Genomic DNA, 20,442 nt, shown 5'->3' on the forward strand with positions numbered 1-20,442 from the left:
TTGAAACATTTTATTAAAACAATATTATATACACTTCGCTTTTTGTAATGAAATATACGAGTGAAACGCGACACCGTATGTATTCCGTCCTGGGCGTGCTGGACGATAGAGTGGGGTGCGCGCACGTGTGTGAGAAATACGTGTGAGAAGGGCGTTCCCATGTTACAATAAAAGGGTCAGCAATAAACGAATGTCTATTGTAATTATCAATTGTATTTAATTTTATATTGTTCTGACCATATTTCATTTTAATGCTGGTTAAATGATTTTAAATTTACAAAAATTAACTTACATTTTCTTTCTTACATTTTACAATATGTACAATTTTTTAAAAACAGCGCATATGTAGTTTATTCTACAGAAACCTACTGTATCAATAGAGTGATAAGTTTCAGGTTGTCGCCACCAAAAGAATATTGGGCGCACATTGACGAATGTCTAGTTATGCTTTTTAAACACTGTGTGTTTAACATTTTATTTATTTACATGTTAAAAACATCCAACAATAAATTTCGTAAAACGTAGCTTATGAATGATAAATAAAAATATTGAAACTAAAGCTACTAGGTAATGTTTATGATTATATACACGTTAATCTAAAAATTAAGTGACTTTTTATTTCTAAATTCATTTTCTCAGTCATAAATGATTCAAAGTGTTGTGCGAAAATTTTTTGGTTTTCAATTTATCTCAGGTAAGTGAGTTAACTAATAAAATGAATGTAACGTTTACATGCACGGTAGTGGAATAAACAGTAAATCTAACCTCTATTTTTAACACTTTCTCCAACTATTTTTCATATCTTCGTAATAGTAGGGAATCGATTTCTAGCATACTTGTAATTTGTATGTTGTAGATCCTGTTCGATTATGAATCCTGATATTCAACAAAAGATTTTAAAGTTTGAAACATTTATCAATGATGTATTAAGAGAAGATCTTGCTAAATTAGAGCAGAAGCTTGACACTAAAAATGCAGATGTTGCTGAGTTCCTGCAGTTGAAGTCTATGATTACTACTCTTCAGACTAATGACTTTGATAAAAATGGTTTTAAAACCCAAGTAGATGTTGGTCAAAATTTCTTTATCGAGGCACATGTTCCTGATGCATCCACAATCCTCTTGGACATTGGTTTGGGACATTATGTGGAATTTGCTCTAAATGATGCCTTAACAATTATCAATGTACGAATTAAATTGCTGGAACAGCAGATTGCACATTTTCGCAAAGAGATAGCAAAAACAAATGCTCACATAAAACTAATTCTTCTTGGTATTAGGGAATTGCAAGGTTTCAAAGATTAATTCCATAATGTTATTATATATATATAAAATACATTCAGCTGAATTGATTAGTTTCTTATTCATGTAAATGTAGAAAAGGCTTCTACTTGGATTTCAATTTTCAATTTGTAAAACATGCTGATAATTATATTTTATCACTTTAAGTGATGTCATATCAATATATTTTACAAACTAAAAGATTGAGTTTGGTTGTCTACGTCACATGTATTCCTGTAACTAAGAAAACCAAGTCAACTGTATCTACGAATTGCAGAAGATTTTGTCACAGAGTATAATTCTGTAACTTTGCTCTTGTATATAATCTTGTGTCAACTGTCTGTACATATTAAATCATAATGAATAAATATTGTGTATTCAGTCTTAAAATTTTACTGCCTTTATAATTCTCTCTACTGGCACTGCTCTGCATAATTCATATATGGGTGCTACCTTAATGCAGACTGTTCAATGTGCCCTATTAATTCCGTAGTCCAAACGTTGTGCTTTTGTTTCCTCGTTACGTGCAATTATGTGAATTTGCGAGGACCTTGGGCTTTGCTTATATATGATAGAGGTCAGCCGCGAGGGGATCAGTACGTTCGTTCCTCCGTGTAGTTTTCTCAAGTTTTCTCGCACGAAACGTTCTTTTCATGTCGGATTGGCGTAGCATACCATGCGTAGAAAAGCACAAAGAATTCCTCGAGAAACTTATCACGGTTTTAATCGATAGCACCTTCGAAAGTGTGTCCCGCGAAAATCCTGTATTGAGATGGAGGGATCCAGCTCACTTGCAAGACATCATAAAGTTCGATGTGCAAGACGGGCCACGGAGCCAGGATAATCTCTTGGAAATCGCTAGCAAAGTCTTTAAATATAGCATTAAAACTGGACATCCTTACTTCATGAATCAGTTATTTTCTGGGTACGATATGTAATGTTTATGTTGCAATCTTTATTTTTAAAATGTTTCATTTTTTTAAAGTTAACGTCACACGTGTTACTTATAGTACAAAACTGAAGAATGAAGATCTACTCTTACTATAATTAACACAACATTAAAATGACTATGTTCCTTTCATGATCTTATAAATGTCTTTATTAAGAATTTAATGTTGCACCTATTGTACGTACTAATCATTAATGACGTTATATCGCACAAAATATCGTCCAATACGTAGTTCCACCATTCAGGAAAATGTCACAAGGTGAAGTTCAATACTTCAAGCGACATGGTGCATAGTGTCAATTTGTTTAATATATGAAGTGCTACGTGAATGAATTAGTTTTTTCGCTCTCCTGAAAAATTACGTTTTTGATTTGTGACACTTTTCTTGCGGATATGCGATATGCTTGCATTAATTTTTATATTTGCATGTTAAATTAATGTCTTTAGTGCATTTGTTGTTTCTGAAATGATGAAAATGTTTGAAATCATGTTTTGTTATAGAAAATATAATTTTTCTTATAACTGATATTTCACCCGGTTATGAAATTTTTGAACATTTTAGAAACATATTTATAATTTGCTTAAAAAAGTTCCTACACTGTTGAACTAGATCTATTGATTGCTCTATTAATGGTTTCTTCGAATGTTAATGATTTCTCGTATATAAAGGGCCCTAAATACTCGGGAAAATAATAGTCAATTGAGAAAAAATTGTATTCCTTATCATAATTGCATAATTTTATAATATAGATTATGTATTTTGTAACTCATTACGAAGTGAAAAATGGAAACAATATATAGTTTCTTAAGACGATAAGGTACATAAACACTCTAAATTTTAACGAGATACGAAAGTACTTGTAAATTTGATATATATATATATATTACAATGTATAGTATAATTAAAAATTATTATACATGTTTAATGAGTCTCTCTATTTGAAAGAAATTAATAGAAATTTAAATGTAAAAATAGGAAATACAATTTCTTTTGTTTTCACACTCTACAGTAAAAAAATACGTGGCTCTCACTTTATATTAATCTCATGAGTAGGTATTTGAGTGGAGGTTAATGATATTCGCAATTAATGTTCCGATATTTTAATGTAAATTTTATGCGATTTTTTAAGAGTTTTTACGTCGTATCAACTGCTTGTTGTATATCAAATGACCAATTTTATTGACATGTATATTTGACTATATTTTTATGAGTTAAAATTGTTAATAAAGTTCGCTGATTCCATGTTAACTTGAAACGAAATTAGTATTTTCAAAGCGCTACATACTTGTATGCTTTATTTGACACTTTTATAGTATATCATAAATCATATAACTAGTCATCATACGGACAATTTTATTTAAAGTAAGACTACTAAAGTAAGCATACTAAAATGATAAACCTTTTACACCAACTTAATGTATTAGTATGTATTATAATACCAAAGTTGATGAAAACGTATCTAATTCTTTTGTGTAATTGATAAGTCAAAGAATTTCAGAAGTTTGAAAAGAATCATCGTTATTTCGTTAACAGAATTATTCTCATATACAACATTATGCGAACAGTTTTATATAACACAGATTGGATCCTTATGGGTTAGCCGGACAATGGCTCACCGATGTATTAAACTCTTCGGTGTACACTTATGAGGTGGCACCGGTTTTAACATTAATGGAGAAGACTGTGATTACAAAATTGCTGAGCATGTTTTACAAGGATGAAAATGGTGCTACCGTTGGAGATGGTCTTTTCTGCCCAGGAGGTTCTTTCTCTAATGGCATCGCCATTAATTTGGCCCGGTTTTGGTTCAGGAAGACAACGCAAAGCGTAAGTAGTAATTTGTCCATACATAATTTCGACATGAACTGAAGGTAAAGTTTACCGTGGGAATTTTTTAAAATTTTTATACAGTTTATATTTTAATGTATCTGATTTTTCTAAACTGATGGTACAACGTAAACCTAACTTAGTTATACATAACAAAGACAGTAAAACTATTGAATAACATTTTTTGTATGAAATTCTTATTATGATCAATTTTATTCTTAAAATTCGGCAATTTCGTTTGCTTTCTAATGCAATTGATAATGTGTCTGCCTATTACTCACTATTTCTGCTTATAATAAACATTGTTTCATGATATGATATCTGATTCCCATATATCTTACTATACCTTCTACCAGTTTATTATTTGTAATAATATTTGTAAGCATTACCATACATTGGGCCCTAATAGTTTCGAATCATTTAATAATTGGAAGCGATGAAATCATGCAAGTTGTACAATAAATTTTGTCCCGATTCGAAATTAATATTTTTAGCACCAATTACTCCCCAGATAGCACATGACGTCTTAAAAACGCCTTCTTTACGGCTATTTTAGGTCTAAGGCGCGTTTAAGCTGTCTTCAAGGCGTCATGTGCTATCTGAGTCGTAGTTCTTAATTCTTTACTTAATTAAATTCTTAGTTTTTATCTTTCGTAAATGGAAGCAATTGTTTAAAGTTTGTCTAACAAGTGTATCTCTATTTCTTTTAATTTATAATACGTATTTTGTAAATATAACTGTTGATACTTTAGATTTTTGGGTATTAAGATATCGGGGATAGAATAAAGATTGGCTTATTTAAAATTTTAATATGACTTACGTACAGTGTGTTTAATATACAACATTGTCTTTCATGACAGAGAGAAATATTTTAGACAAAAATTTAAAAAGTAATTTTTAAGAGCTTATTGTAAGAGTAATTTTTAACGCTAATAATATTAAACAGTTGATTATCACTAATGAAAAAATATATTGTGTTATTTGAATCGAAGTATATCTATAACAAAACATCATTCTGTGGACGTTCTTCTTGAGGCCAAGTATTTTTTGTCGGAAGTTCTTTTTCATGACTAAAAGTAAAATATTTATTCAGATATCCTGTTTTAAATACTTCATAATGTATAATCAATATAGTTATTACGTTTTATCTTTATATTGCATACACATGGAAGATATAATATTTTTGTTGCAGTTGTACTAATATGTATTAATGTATTTACATTTTAGAGTAAAAGAATATCATCTTCCAATCTGGTGCTCTTCACGTCCCAAGATGCACATTATTCGGTCCTAAAGTGGGCAAATGTCTGTGATGTGAAAGTCATTCTTATAAAAACCGACAGTTCTGGTAAAATGGATATCACTGATTTGAGGGCAAACATAATTGAAGAACAAAAGAAAGGAAATTATCCGTTTTCTGTTTCCGCCACTGCAGGTATGTTAAAGAACATTGCAAAATTATTATGCCCGAAGATGTAAAACGTATATTACACAAAAAATAATTGTAAATAATATACATGTATAATAATAATTATTTTTAGGAACGACAGTATTGGGTGCCTTTGACCCTTTAATCGAAATTGCAGACATTTGTCAGGAATACAATATGTGGATGCACGTTGATGCAGCTTGGGGTGGTGGTTTAATATTCAGTAAAAAACACAGTGTCCTTTTGCGAGGAATACAAAGAGCAGATTCCATTCTGTTTAATCCACATAAATTACTAGCTGTTCCTCAACAATGTTCACTTCTTCTAACTAGGCATCAGAATATTTTTAAAGATGCACATTCCCAGCAGGCCTCTTATCTTTTTCAAAAAGATAAATTCTACTCTGCAGACTTAGATGTTGGAGACAAGTATTTGCAGTGTGGACGCAGACCAGATACATTAAAATTTTGGTTCATGTGGCAGGCTAAGGTAATTTGGTGTACAAGTTATTCATTTAGTTTAGTCAAAATATTTTCTATGAAAGAAAGCTCGTTTCTTAAGTATCTTCTATGCAATGTGCTCACTACAAAAGATAAGACTTACTCGTACGCCATAAAGGTTCTTCTATTCCCCTTATTAATTTCAAAGTTTCAACCACTTATGCAAATTTTTAGAAAACTAGCCTTGGTAGCACTTTTTCCCCTGATTTTCCCCTGATCTTCCTTTAATTGTGCGCCTTGTACTTTGTGGCTTAAGCTGCAGCTGCGGTGCATTCTGGAGAAGTTAAGGGTCTATATGCCATATTTCAAGTGTTTGCCAGTATACTTGTGCATACATTACTTTCCCCTGGTAGGAATAAAGAATGTTCATACTCCACCTATTCATTAGATTTTCAAGATTGTAAAGGAAGCTTGTGAAATTCTCAAAGGGGTCTGCCGATAGCAGTGCTTCTGGACTGGGAACTTCCACAGTTCTTGTCTGTTAGTCAAGTATTTCTACATTAAATAATCATCAACACATTTTAGTCTCAACTGGATTTTTTTAAATCATATATTTATATCATTTACATCTAGAAAGTACTTAAAAGATCACTGCTTTCATACATGTTAAAATACATGATCAACTCTGTCAGATAATTCTTCATTATTTAACACATTATTGAGAGGTGTATGGTATACTTAAGAAAATACAGTATTATATAGAAGTATGAAATCAATTCTGTAATTATTACTATATGAATAATTATTTTTGGGTACATATCTACCATAATGAGTAATTTATCACTCACTATGTAATATACGGGTTACCATGAAAGCTGTCATGAATTATGCTGTATTTAATAATTGTAATCAGTAGGAAAGAAATATCCAGTATATTGCATATTTCTGTATTAACTGAATATTTTTAGTAATGATTATTAATAGAGTGAACAATATTGCATGACTGTCTCACAAGTATCTTTGAGAAATATTTTGCTAAATTAATTCAACTAAGAAATGTAGTTTCTTATGTAATGCAATAAGAGACATTAAATAAATAACAATTTAAATATTATGTTTTACTATAACAGTTTGTAAATTCTGTTAATAATCTTTGGTGGTTGTTAGTACGTAATATATAATAGCTTGTAAAATAACAGTACAGTTTCTTATCATTTCCTAAAACTACTGTGCATTCTAGAGTTTCATCAACGTGTAAGCACATTCTTTAATAAGTTATTAATTTTTAAAAATAAAATTATAATAAGGATGTAATGCTTATTATGCTACTTAATACCACATACTGTGTTCACCTGTTTGTTCGGAAATTGCGTGTTATTTATGTGTTACTTTCATTGATATTTTGTTTTAGGGTACTTCAGGTTTCGAAAAACATGTCAACCATTTGATGACACTTTCGGCTCTGTTTAAAGAAGAAGTAGAGAAAAGAGATGGTTTTGAATTAGTAACTGATTCGTGTTTTATAAATGTTTGTTTTTGGTTTATCCCACCATCTTTGAGAAGCCAGTATTCATTATACAATTATAAAGAACAAATAAATTCAGTAAGTAAAATAATTTTTTCTAATAAAAACTTAAGTGTAAAAGTGATACTATTTAAAGTAACAATTGGTATATACCAGTTTTTAAAGTGTTCAAAAGATCACGGTATGATCGATTTATTCCTGGAATGTTTAAGTTGTATGTTTTATTCTTCCTATTTAATATAGGACAAAATGACTAATATTAATCAGTATAATAAGTGTTATTTACACTTATAAGTATTAAAATTTCATCATGTTTCATGTCTTCTACATTGTTTTATAATATTTGTCTAACTTTAATAAAGGATTTATAATTTGGAGTTTGTATTGTGTCTCCAATGTGTACTTCTTGATGGATATTAGAAAACAGTTTTTACTAATAATTCTATTAAAATTATATTTTTATCTCGATAGAAAAATAGAAACATAGCGATATTAGGTGCATTGCATATCGCACTTGGCGCGCACGCACGGCTTGCATGCCAATCAAATCTCTGAATTTTGACATGCCAAACTACCGTTCGGTTTGATTTATAACCGCGCGAAGTTTGAATCGGATGTGCAACATGGTTGAATGTAATAGGGAAAGGAAATACGGGTGAAATTAGTGTAAATTTAAAACGAATAAAAATTGTCATTGGCACGTAGTATTTAAGGTAGCATGTTAATAATAAAATATGTTTTTAACGATCGATTCAAACTTCGCGTGGTTATACATCAAACCATAAAGTTGGTTTGGCATGTAAAAATTGACAGATTTGATTGGCGTGCACGCCGGGCGCGATCGCCAGGAGCGTATGTGTAAATGCACTTATTTAATTTGCCTTTTGAAGCAAGTAATGTTTCTTCATATTTTTTCAATAAGCTTTAGAACTATCATGCCATCAATAGGTATTGCAGGAAACTATGTTAACATTTGTTGATATATACTTTTTCTCCACTTATCGACTGTAGGCACATAATTTAGTCGATGAAGTAAATTTTCTTTTTGCTAACAATCGGTGCAAAGAATATCGTGCATAACCACAGACAAGATGTGTATCTCGTCTGTGGCATCACAAACTTAGGATCGGTATCCTAAATTTGTTATGCATAGTGTAAGTAAATTGACATCTGATAGGTTTAATGTACTAATCTTTAATTATTTATAACGGTTAATTATTTAAAAAATGGGCCTTGTAATTATTGTTTTTAATTAGGTTGCACCAAAATTAAAAGAAAAGATGACCAAAAGGGGTAGTTTAATGATCAACTACCAACCACTTCATGAAAAACCAAATTTCTTCAGATTCGTAATTCAAAATTCGGGAGTAGATACAGAGGATATCTACTATGTCTTTGATGAGTTGGAAAACCTTGGAGAATCCATGTGACTTTATGTATAATCAACAAAAATGACGCTTATATAGTTGAATGTACAGAAATTAATTAGTGTTATATAAATTTCGAAACAAATAAATGAAACAGTTGATCATATCATAAAAGTAAGGTTTCATTTTATTTATTTCCTATCTGCAATATTTACATTTAACTTATTTGACGAGCGCAACAAATATGTTTCTCAGGTTAATGATGACTAAGTTTTAGCACGCATATTTTCATAGTAGTAATAAATAATAGGGGAAAAATTCATAATTTATTATACATGGTGTTTCCACAATGATGGTACAACCCGAAAGGATGTCATTCTGCATGTGAAAATAAGTCGAAAATGTAGGATAACATTTTTTTGTACGATGCAGCTCTTCCAAGATAATAAAGGTTCAAGATTCATCTGAATGAAATTCATAGTGATGATAAGTAGAAATGGAATGCAATGAGTAGACGCGTTAGTCAAATTCTATACAATCGTACGCGTATTCAGCAGACTTTTATGTAGAATCACTTCTTTTTAGGCTGTACCATTTCACAAACACCCTCTATATTATGTCAGATGATTAGTATAATAATTTTACAATGAACTTAGTTTTCAAAATTTCTCGTGGAGATATTTATCTTTAGAATATTGTGAAACCACTGATTGAAGTTTAATTTCAATCATTACGATTTTCTGCGAATAGAGAATTTATTTTCATGAAAAGGACGAAAATGGACGAAATGACATGAAATTTTAGTGTCATACTTTTCCAACTTTTATAAAGGTAAGAGAACACTTGTCTTCTAGGTTTTTAATTCTGATTATTTTTAGTACACAGAAGGAGAGTCTGCTCTCAAAATGTTACGAAGAGTAGAAGTTATTACTTGAATTGAATTTTATTGAGTTTAAAAATTTGTACGTTTCCATTCAAAAGATTTGAAAGAAAACGCCTGTGCAATATCATTGTATAAAATCATTCAAGAAGGTATGATTTTAGCAATTTCACACATTTTTTAATACAACTTGCCTGTGATAGTCTTCAAACATTATATTTTCAGAGAATATGTACAAAGGAATGTTCGATTTAGCGTAGCTTTACGTGTGATGACAATAGAGATCCCAACCATTTCTCAGCGAAAGAAATAACGAATTCTGGCCACGAAAATCAATTCCTCTAGGTTAACTAGGCGAAACCTACCAGGCAGTTGATCTGATTAGGACCAGCACTAAATTTCTGATGTCAAGGTACGAAGTCAATTCGTGACTACGTTCGTCGCAGAGCCCGCGGCGTCGCGACGTACCCGACAACTAATCCTGATACAAGTGGCAGCATATAGAGAAGCCCTATGTATATCTGTAGAACTGCGTTCGTATTATGTAGAACAATGATTTGTTACCGCGACTATATTCCAATCTATCGTAGCTGACGTCTCTTCATGTCCTTTTCGAATAAATCGTCTTGAAACGACATTCAATCGTGATTCACATTGTGGTTATCTCACAATCATAGTAACATAAACGTTTCTCGAATCAGAAAGTGTTAACAGCTGGCTGAGAACCATTTTATAAGAATACTGTATTTCTTCTATTACCGTCAAATTTAAGTCGATGTAATGACATTTTTATAGTTGCATGTTTGGTGATTCCACTATTTCTTTTTCTACACTTATTTCTGCATGGAGGATTATTCAAGGGAATGAGATTACTTCGACACGCCAGTCAACTTTGTAACACATGCCACATTCTTGTAACTTTTTTAAGCTTTATTGTTCGATTAAAATATTTCCGATATACATGTATAAACATAACTTTTCTTCATTGATTCATCCCATACTGAGAATCGTTAGACAAATTAATCGAAGATGTTATTAACATTGGTTGTTTCTGAATCTATAGCTTTTCCTCTTCTTCATTTGTAAAAGTATGTTTCCGTTTTTATCTTTTATATTTTAATTATTTTAAAGGCAGATCTTTATTTACTCCGTCTTCTTTCTATAAGTTTCTAATTAATTCATTACATGTTCTCACAGCAATTAATGTAGTTCGTGTTGTTGAAGAATAAAATTATATATCAAGAATTATATGTAAGATAAAAATTGGTTTGTGGATTCAGAAATCGGTTTGACACATAAAACAATTTATATATTCGTTTACTTCGAACGAATTTCCTTTGTTACAGAAAAGCCTGCTTTTAATTCTAAAAATTGAAGAATATTATTTCACACAATGTACAGAAATTATCCATTTAATATAAATTTGCAAAATAGGTCTATACGCTGTGCTTTTATGTTATATTTGTTTTCACTTATTAAATGTTTTGTCCAGTTAAATAGAAAAGATTAAGTATATATCTTTCCAGATTCTTTGAAAAAACATTTTCCCATACCTTCCTACACAAAAGTGTTGTGTAATAGAATGTATATTGTTGTACAATTGTAGGCATATCCACTATTGTGTTTAATATATTTATTATGCATTTTTCATTTTAACTCGGATTTGCAAGTTTAAACATAAACTGAAAATGACAAATTTGTATTTACTTCCTCCAAAACAAATATTTCCAATTGTCTAATAGCATTCAACAATAAATATTTTAAATAACAGCTTATAATTTCTTTCTTGTTCTTTGAATTTGAAAAGAAAAAAATTTATTCTTTCTTTCATGAAATCGTTCCTAAAGCTTGATAAAATTAAATTCATGTAAAAATTTTGTTAAAATTGTGAAATTGTATTTGTTCTATTTTGGAAGATTGTCTTTCACAGTTAAATGATGGCAAGTGGTGTTTACATGAATGATTTCCTGGGATGAAGAAAATTTTAAGTAGGTTGACTAAATTTTGAAAATGAGTAGTGATTACTTATTTCTTTTACGATAAATATTTCAGCAAGTTTGATTTACTAATAAATTAATTGTATACTTTATAAATATTGTAGAGTGTAATAGAAATGAAGTATTCTCGTATTAATAATGTAACGATCGCAATTCTGCTGTGTCTTTAAAATAGGTCTATCGTAATTGTAACAAAAGTTTTAGTGGCCTGTATTGCAAATGAGCTCAGTACAATGTGTTTAAGATGATTGATATGTGATCAAAATTTAAAACATTTAGAAATTATTTTTTTATAAATATAATACTTGCTTACATAAGAGTTTGTAAAATTGTTAAATTGTTAAATTGTAACATTGTAAAATTTATAGGATTTGTAAAAATGATCAAATAGTTAAACTTGATCAATGTAGAGAATAATTGGTGGATTTAAAATTTTTAAATTATCATAATTTCACCAATACGTAGTTATGAATACATAATGCAATGCGTTTTTTGTTCTCTGTATTGAATACTACATATTCTTAAATATTTATAACCGTTCCTCCTCCTTTTTCATGCTGACTTAATAGGATATTTTTATCAGGCCCTCGTAAATTATGAATATGGACTTTAGTATTCTGTGTTATTATTATTTATTTATAAGATTAATAATTCTAGGTGAGGAGAGGTTTTTGGATGGCATCAGTGCCTCTCACACAAGTTTTTGATAAGAAGAAATATACTTCTCTATAACATTTTTAGCCAAGTTTGGCCTCACTATCTTGGGATAATAGTGAAATAGGATATGATTTTCAGGTTAAGTTCAATTTTTTCTGTTGCACTGCATAAACAATTATGAAAAGAAATGTTGTAGTTGTTAATATGTATAGTAGAACATTTGTGGGTGTATTTGGTCGAGCATCAACATCATTTTAAATCTAGAAACTCTAAAAATATTAATTTTCTATGGAAGTTATCAAATGATGACTTTTATATTTTGACGGTAACAACTAGATATTAATTTTAATTACATGTTCTGTCACATTTTTGACAATTATGCGACGCATTTGAAAGATTCGAATTAAGGGAATTAAATGGAATATTAAGCGTTCTGTAGTCATTAAATTGGTATACGAACGATTTCTATAATTTAGAAGTTTGTATTAATTAACCATTTGGATTTTAATCTGTCTTTATACATTTCAATATTTTTAATTCATTATCTGTCGAATATTATGAATCTCATCCCAAATTCCCACCGAGAATTTTTGCCGTAAACCAGGTGAATTTTTAAATGATTTAAAAAGAAGCTTTCATTTGATTTTGCTATACTACATGAAATTGGATTGTGAAATTAGGTTTCATTTATGAATAACTTATTTAGTCTCTTATAGACTGTTTCAAAACCTTAGAGACAGTATTTCAGTTACTATTATGATTAATGAATGGCTGTTTACATTCATAAATGTGAACTGTATCAACTCTAATGAACGGTTTTGGAACCAGTTAAGCTACAAGTTTAACACTTAGATTGCAAATCATTGAATCCATAAAAATTTTAAGTTAGGAATTGCAGGACATATTAGATTTTTGTGTTGAATGTTATGAAAATCTCTTTTATTGAATAGAATCTTAAGTTTCAATAGCACCCAAAATACTTCGTACACGAGCAAAGTCCGCTGTATATGTATACAATTAAATACAACAATAAGTATGGTTCAATGTTTCAGTGCAGAACCATAGAAAATGAACTGGTGCGATAACTTCATTAACACGTTAATGCGCTACCATAAAGTTCTATCGATTTTAGTTTGAAAGGGATTTTTATCACATAGATTTGCATTTTAGTTATAGCGAAAGCGCGTTAATGAAACACTTAATATTTAATTACCAATATTATCGAATCCAACGAATAATTTCCAACGCATTTATGCATAATTAATTGTAAAAACAGATATAATGATTATGGTAATCGAATGGTATTCATGATCAGCACAGACCATGGGATTCTGTGTTACAATGACCTATAAATTGCAGAATTGGACAAAGGTATATTACCATAATACATATGGCCGTCACAAGTCTGTTAAACATGCCAATATTATTCTTTTCTACTCAATTTCTTTATTTTTAATGAAACAGTAGAAATGAATTTGTTGATTTCTTGCACATTAAATTAAAATGTATTCATAAAATTCAACAATTTTTTTCGTTAATTTTGAAACTGATGTTTAATCTTATTTCTTAATTAGATCACCATATTAGGTATCACAATATACTTCTTTGTTTAAAAGAATTTGGGTCGAAAATAACCATTCTCCTTTATGCACAAAACAGATAAAAACCGCTACTGCATCGAAGTTCTTTGGTTCGCAGTTTATTTTAGCTTTAGATTTGCAAATAAATTCTATTATTAATCGAATTAAGATGCATCTAATATTGCTACAGGGAATTATTCCGTCCAAGGTTTTCTTATTAGAATGTTTAAAATTGTAATTACCATTACATTAATTTATTTTCTGTAACTTTTATTATTTCGAATAAATCGATTATGTATTTAAAAACCATTATTTGCTTGTACTTGTCGTTATCGATTTTATTCATTCATGGTACACGTGAATATGCACAGTACGATATGTACGATGTAATAAAAATTTTAATAAAGAACGATACAACTTTTACTTTGTACTGGATTCACTAAAAGCTTTAATAATGGAAATGACTTTTTGAATTCATTTCAGTGCGGCAAATGAAAATGCAAAATTGTGATTTCGCGAAGATCCATAGTCTAGTAAGTATTGAGTCAGTGCAAAAATGTTTTGATGGATTTTCTATAGATCATGTGGTCGTCATTGTTTTGCGGTAACAACAATTATGTCAATACATTATGTATCGATGTCAATGTAACACAGTAAATTGTTGCTTAGAAGGAAAATTGACACGATTGAACATGCTTTATTGTCTGAAATAACATAGAAAATGAGCTTTTGAAAAAGATTTTGAAAACACTGTAAAAAATATTTGTGATCCGTTCGGAGAAGTTGCTATGTTAGTTTGTGGTAAACTGTAAATTTCTAATATGATTTTATTAAATAAACTGAAAATTTGTTTATCAGAATACAAATTTCTATTCAAATGCATATGCTACAAAAGAATCATTATTTACTTCATTAAAGTATTAGTAACATGTAATTACAATTATTTGTAGTCTACTCTTTTAGAGCGTGACTTATAAAAACTTTAGCATTCACTTAATATTACTGACGTAATATATATTAATTTTGTTTAGACAAGTTAAAACACTAGAAATTGTATTGATTAAATACGAGAAAGAATAATAAAAGCAATCATTAAAAAATTTTAGATAATTAAAGTATTTAACGATTTTCAAGATATGGCCTAATGAAAAACTATAGTAAATATGCAAATATGCTTTCACTGTACAGGTCTTGAACGCGTTTTCTTTATCGTATTAAGATAGGGTGTGCGAGAAACCCTTTACAGGGAACTGTGCTTGTGTGTTACGTTCCTGTCTCTGAGTCACTGCTAGGGGTGCTTGCCCTGTAGATGAACTTAGACAGTAGGTTGCTGCCGTGAAAGACGGTGTTAACGTCGATAGTCACTATTCGAATCGTTCCGTAACCCGAATGTCAGTCGATATCTGTAAACTCGACGGCCAGGATGGGCAAGTTCTTCCAATTCACGTGCCACAGGTAAGTTCTTTTTATTATTTTAAGCGTTTCTACAAGCACTGCTTTTAATCTACGCAGACGATTTCTTTTTGCACAATTTAATAACACTTAAGGGCCACGAAATATTTTGTGTCTTTTTTTATGGTACATTGTTATTTCAGTATGAAATGTTCCGCATTTAGAATTCTGAATGTTTCATACGGACTATAGATTGTTCCAAATTATACACTGCAGGAAAAGTTTGCGTCGTTACTATGCGTACTTGTACGGAGTGTTCTTTCCACAACTACACCTTCTGATGTTAAGTAACTTACAGTTACTCGCAGAAGTATTTATATATTTCCTACGTTCAGCATATTTTAAATACTCGATTAACGTTAACGTTAAATTTAATAACTTCAATTTATGACAGTATAAAGTTTCATTAATATACTTTAGATTAGAATACTTTTAACTAAGAAATTATACATGGTGTAGTTCAGAAAGTATATGTATTGCTGAAAGTACCAGAAAACGTATATGTATACAAAATTGATCTATGCATAACAAATTGACATTTATGGTAACATTATCGGGATATCCAACAAAGTATTAAAGTTATTGCAAATAAATTCCTTTAAAATAGACACTCATTTTGTGCTGACAGTTTTGTACGCGTTCCTTTACTACTTCCACTGATAACAATACTTGTTTTTAGTATACTATGTGTAGTTTCTCAATTAAATGCATCTTAATCTAAAATATTACCATTCCTAACTTCAATATCGATTAAATGTGTAAAGTATAATGTACGTATGGGGTGGACGGATACTTCTGTGAGAAACTGTATTTTGAATTTATAAACAGGAAAATAGAGCAGCAGCTGACTTTTCTCCCGAAAAATTCAATTTTACTGTATTTGATCTTAAACTCTAAATATTATGCACGGTACGAAATCTTTTTAATGTGTGTATTATAAAATGTACTACGTAAAGACCAATGTTATTTCAATGACGTAATGATTTCTGACTCTGATATAACTTAAACAAAAACAAATACGGATGTGTGAGGATTCCACTGTTTGAATGAAAATATAAATAAGTGACAGCTATATTCAAAGTACATATGGTGACAGCCAAAAGAATTAATTAATCTAGTGTTTTCCTTATGAAGCGAGTGTATTTATATTTACATGTAGGTACATATGTAATCTAGTGACCAAAAATGTAAGACATCTTGTTTGAAAAATAATTTCATGCATTTATTCAATAAATTAGAACAGACAAACTAGGAAAACATCACTTTTAATATTCTAAGCTTTTTAAAATTTATAATTGGTCATCTGAAAGCCGTACTTTTTCCTTTTACATTTAACAAATGCTATTCTTACTTGAAAATGCATTTTATTTGTGTAGAAGTATCTAAAGAATAAGATAACTTTTTTAAAGAACCATATCAGACACCATTGTTTCCACTTTGTTAATTCGACATTTGTTCGTAACATGATATAAAGTTTCAGATCCAAAAGATAATTCTTTTGGTTGTTCAAACGTTAGCAGCCCATCAATGTTAGCCTAATGTCTTCAGCACCTTTCAAGGTAATCTAGCAAATTAGTAAGTTGAACAAGGATTTTCACAGAAAGTACTGAAACGAATTTTCGTACTATGAAACTTTCGAGTAAAATGAAACGATGGATATTAAGGAGCATGGAATCACACTCTGAACAATCTGTTTGCTCCTTCGTTCTACTTTAGTGCAGTAGCTTCTTTAAAGTTTACACTTTGACTTACTTCTCAGCGAATATCATAAAATTTCTGATTTTAGGAAGCGTTATGTCCAGAACAATTTGTCAGAGTTAAAGTTGCTTGAAAGGTTTATTTGCATTGTATTATTGAAATTTTTTATTTTTTAATTCAGGGGCATCTTTTCCATATGTATGGTTTCAAAAGTTTATTCAAGTTTCAATAGAATTTTATTACTTGTATTTTTGATTTGTTTGAATGAAGTTTTAAACTAAAAGAAATTGTTCTTTGTCCTTCTAAGTTGTTTAATTTTTCTTTCGTATCATGGTTTCATTACTAACATTCTTTTACACCTGGACCTTGTATTATAATAAGAATATTTTTATGTTTCCGAATGTTATTTACGTAGATACCTATTATCTAGATTATTAAAAATAATTTAATGTATAACATGTTTGCTGTTTCAAGAATGTGGGTCTGCTGGAAACGTATCGATACCTTATGGAGGACGTGGCAGGTAATCAATCCTAATAATTCGCAATTAAATTTACAATTAAATGGCCCTACGCATTCTTTTTATTTACTACAATCCTGTTTGTCATATCTACATGTACCACCAATACTGTACATTCTAAGGACCACACATCCATCTACATAAGAAAATAAAAATGTTGTTTATTAGTTGCCGAATAACAAGGAAGTCGTAAGGTAATAGTAATTAAAAAGAAATTGTTATATTACACACGATAATGTTACAAAACAAATTATAATATATATACACACACACATCTTTATGCTTTCTTTTTTTAATAATAACACGAAAATAACGATTTTAAGAGAAAAACCTAGTTCTTTAGGTTCGTGTTTCTGCGGTTATTTAAATAATCCGCAACGCATATGCCACAGTTTAACTACTTCCTTATAATAATCACTAGACTGCGGATGTTTACACACTTATAACACTCCTTAACTTGGAAAATGCAATAAAATAAAGATTTTAATAAAGTTTCATACTGTTTATGCGTTATTGTTGACGTAGTAAAGTCTTTAGTAGAGAATTTGAAATACTGTCCTATTTTAATTTTTAAATATTCATATCTAAAATTGTGAATGTGCATAAATTTCTCTAGTCTAATGAACTCTATAAATCGGCAATTTTTCTCAATACGTAACATTTCACTGTAAAAGTGTTCAAATCTTTAGTGTACATTTACATGCACAATTGTGTAAAAAAAAGTTGGCTTTCTCCCATTGTTTAGATAAAAGGTAATATAAAGCCGAATAAAAAGTAAATTTTAGTATCGTAAGGAACAACAAAGTGCAACTTAAACGACAATTACGTTTCATGATTATTACGAGGAAGACAATAATTAATTAAATAGAACGTTATATTCATATTTCTCCATTTTTTTTTGTCTAGATCCTAGGGTAGCGGACTGGTTCTTAATGGGCAGCCCAGTTCCATTGTTAGGAATTATATCCTTTTATCTCGCGTTTGTTCTTCGTCTCGGTCCACTTTATATGAAGAACCGAAAGCCGTTCAACTTGAACAAGGTCATGATATTTTATAACATTTTTATGGCGACCGCAAGTGCTGCAGTGTTTTATGGGGTAAGCATAATAAAAATAGCTCAATTTTAGTTTAATTATTCAACACAGTAATGAAGATTTCCGACCTTTCTGGTAAATGCAGGAAAAATTCGAGATAAACGAGACTTTGCAAGGTACTGAACATATTACACGGCCCCCTACGGTACAACTTTAATAAAGTATTTCCGTGCGACGCGTCGCCCCCATTTATGTAACACAATTATACAAAGTAATTGATATGATATTACGATTATTTACAGTGGCTAGTTTGTACTTCACTTCCCGTATTATTATGTTGGCCATTAAGTAGCACTAAATGATGTTAAAAATAAAAGCTTTATAACTATAGACATTGAAACTTCAATAGAACCTTTACTTTTGTTGATTAAATGTTCTGCTTTTACATTTTGTTATTCCAATGTTCTGCCATTTGAACATTCCTTTTCGCAAACAGACAATTTTTTTACCAGTTTGAAACATTTGTCTATTCTGATTCTATTTATAACAATTTACTCTGAAACCATGTAAATAAGAAATGAATATTAAATTCTAACAGAAAATACGAAGATGTGTGAATGAAGGTGAATGTATAATGCTGAAAACATTGCTTCATACCTGAAGTAAATTCAGTAGCAGAAAATACTCAACATTGAGACAATATTTCAGTCAATTCAAATCTTTTTTTTAATAGCAGAAGTGTTATTGATGGTCTAATTAAATTTTAATATGTTTTAATAAGTTTTTATGATTTGTTATTTTACTTAACAACTGAATATAAAATTTTCAGCTGCTTACGTCTGGCTTCACAACAAAATTATCTTTAGGATGCGAAACTCATGTTGTTTCACATGATCCTGAGTCTTATCGTGTAAGTAGTAAGCATCATGGAGAAATGTAAAAGTATCACCAGTAGAGATTATATCATAATCATAAGAGTAATTATTAACTTAAGTGATACCATTTTTAACAGATGGCACGATGGATATGGAGGCTTTTAATACTGAAACTCTTCGAGCTGGGCGATACTCTCATGTTCATTCTCAGAAAGAAGTTCAGTCAAGCATCGTTTCTTCACATTTATCATCATACATCCACGGTTCTCCTCTCGTGGATAACGTGCAAATTCGTTCCAGGTAAATCCATCATATCTCACTCACCGATTATGATCAATTTAAATCAATTAAAATCTATTATTTTATTTTTCTCTTTTCATTTCATTGGTATTCCTCTGCAAATCAATTTCGAATAATTTAATTTGCTCGACGTGTCCCAAAGCGAAATGAACAAAAAAATGATAACGAAACAAGTAACGAAGTTTTCAATAATACGAACAAAATATTTTTTTTGCTGAAATATTTCCAAACGATTCTCAACTTTCCATTCGGCTGTAAATTTCCACGATTCCCCTCGAACGAGAACCATGTTATTTGCAGGGGGCATGTGGACGTTCCCGATTATGCCAAACTGCATAGTGCACGTGATTATGTACACCTATTATCTCCTTGCCTGCTTGGGTCCAGAAATGCAAAAGAGGATCGCGCCTTGGAAACAATACATTACGGGATTACAAATGGTATGTTTCCATTTTGTATTTGACTTCACTATCTGGCATCCGTTGCACATGGTTGCCCGGAATGCATATACGTATGCGTATATGTACATGTATACATATATGTATATGTATATGTATATGTATATGTATATGTATATGTATATGTATATGTATATGTATATGTATATGTATATGTATATGTATATGTATAT

General features: G+C 30.2%; 3 protein-coding genes across 3 annotated transcripts in view; all 3 read left to right on the forward strand.

Annotated features, from left to right (window-relative positions):
* Positions 1-869: 869 nt before the first annotated feature.
* On the forward strand, positions 870-1,304 carry LOC107194942 (protein UXT homolog). The gene has a single exon (XM_015584652.1). The coding sequence runs from the start codon at positions 870-872 to the stop codon at positions 1,302-1,304; it is 435 nt and encodes a 144-aa protein (XP_015440138.1).
* A 593-nt stretch (positions 1,305-1,897) lies between these two features.
* LOC107194802 (cysteine sulfinic acid decarboxylase-like) lies at positions 1,898-8,947 on the forward strand. The gene is made up of 6 exons (XM_015584505.1): positions 1,898-2,205; positions 3,811-4,057; positions 5,285-5,492; positions 5,599-5,975; positions 7,338-7,529; positions 8,708-8,947. The coding sequence occupies exons 1-6, from the start codon at positions 1,934-1,936 to the stop codon at positions 8,879-8,881; spliced, it is 1,470 nt and encodes a 489-aa protein (XP_015439991.1). The 5' UTR covers positions 1,898-1,933; the 3' UTR covers positions 8,882-8,947.
* Positions 8,948-15,321: 6,374 nt separating this feature from the next.
* The window catches only part of LOC107194634 (elongation of very long chain fatty acids protein 7-like), a 9,618-nt gene continuing 4,497 nt past the window's right edge, over positions 15,322-20,442 (forward strand). The window contains exons 1-6 of the mRNA XM_015584282.1: positions 15,322-15,387; positions 17,557-17,605; positions 18,509-18,699; positions 19,466-19,546; positions 19,649-19,811; positions 20,112-20,251. Coding sequence (XP_015439768.1) covers positions 15,322-15,387; positions 17,557-17,605; positions 18,509-18,699; positions 19,466-19,546; positions 19,649-19,811; positions 20,112-20,251 — 690 coding nt within the window. The remainder of the gene's footprint in view (positions 15,388-17,556; positions 17,606-18,508; positions 18,700-19,465; positions 19,547-19,648; positions 19,812-20,111; positions 20,252-20,442) is intronic.

This window comes from Dufourea novaeangliae, unplaced genomic scaffold (genome assembly GCF_001272555.1).
Source record: "Dufourea novaeangliae isolate 0120121106 unplaced genomic scaffold, ASM127255v1 scaffold8, whole genome shotgun sequence".
In the NCBI taxonomy this organism is placed as follows: domain Eukaryota; kingdom Metazoa; phylum Arthropoda; class Insecta; order Hymenoptera; family Halictidae; genus Dufourea; species Dufourea novaeangliae.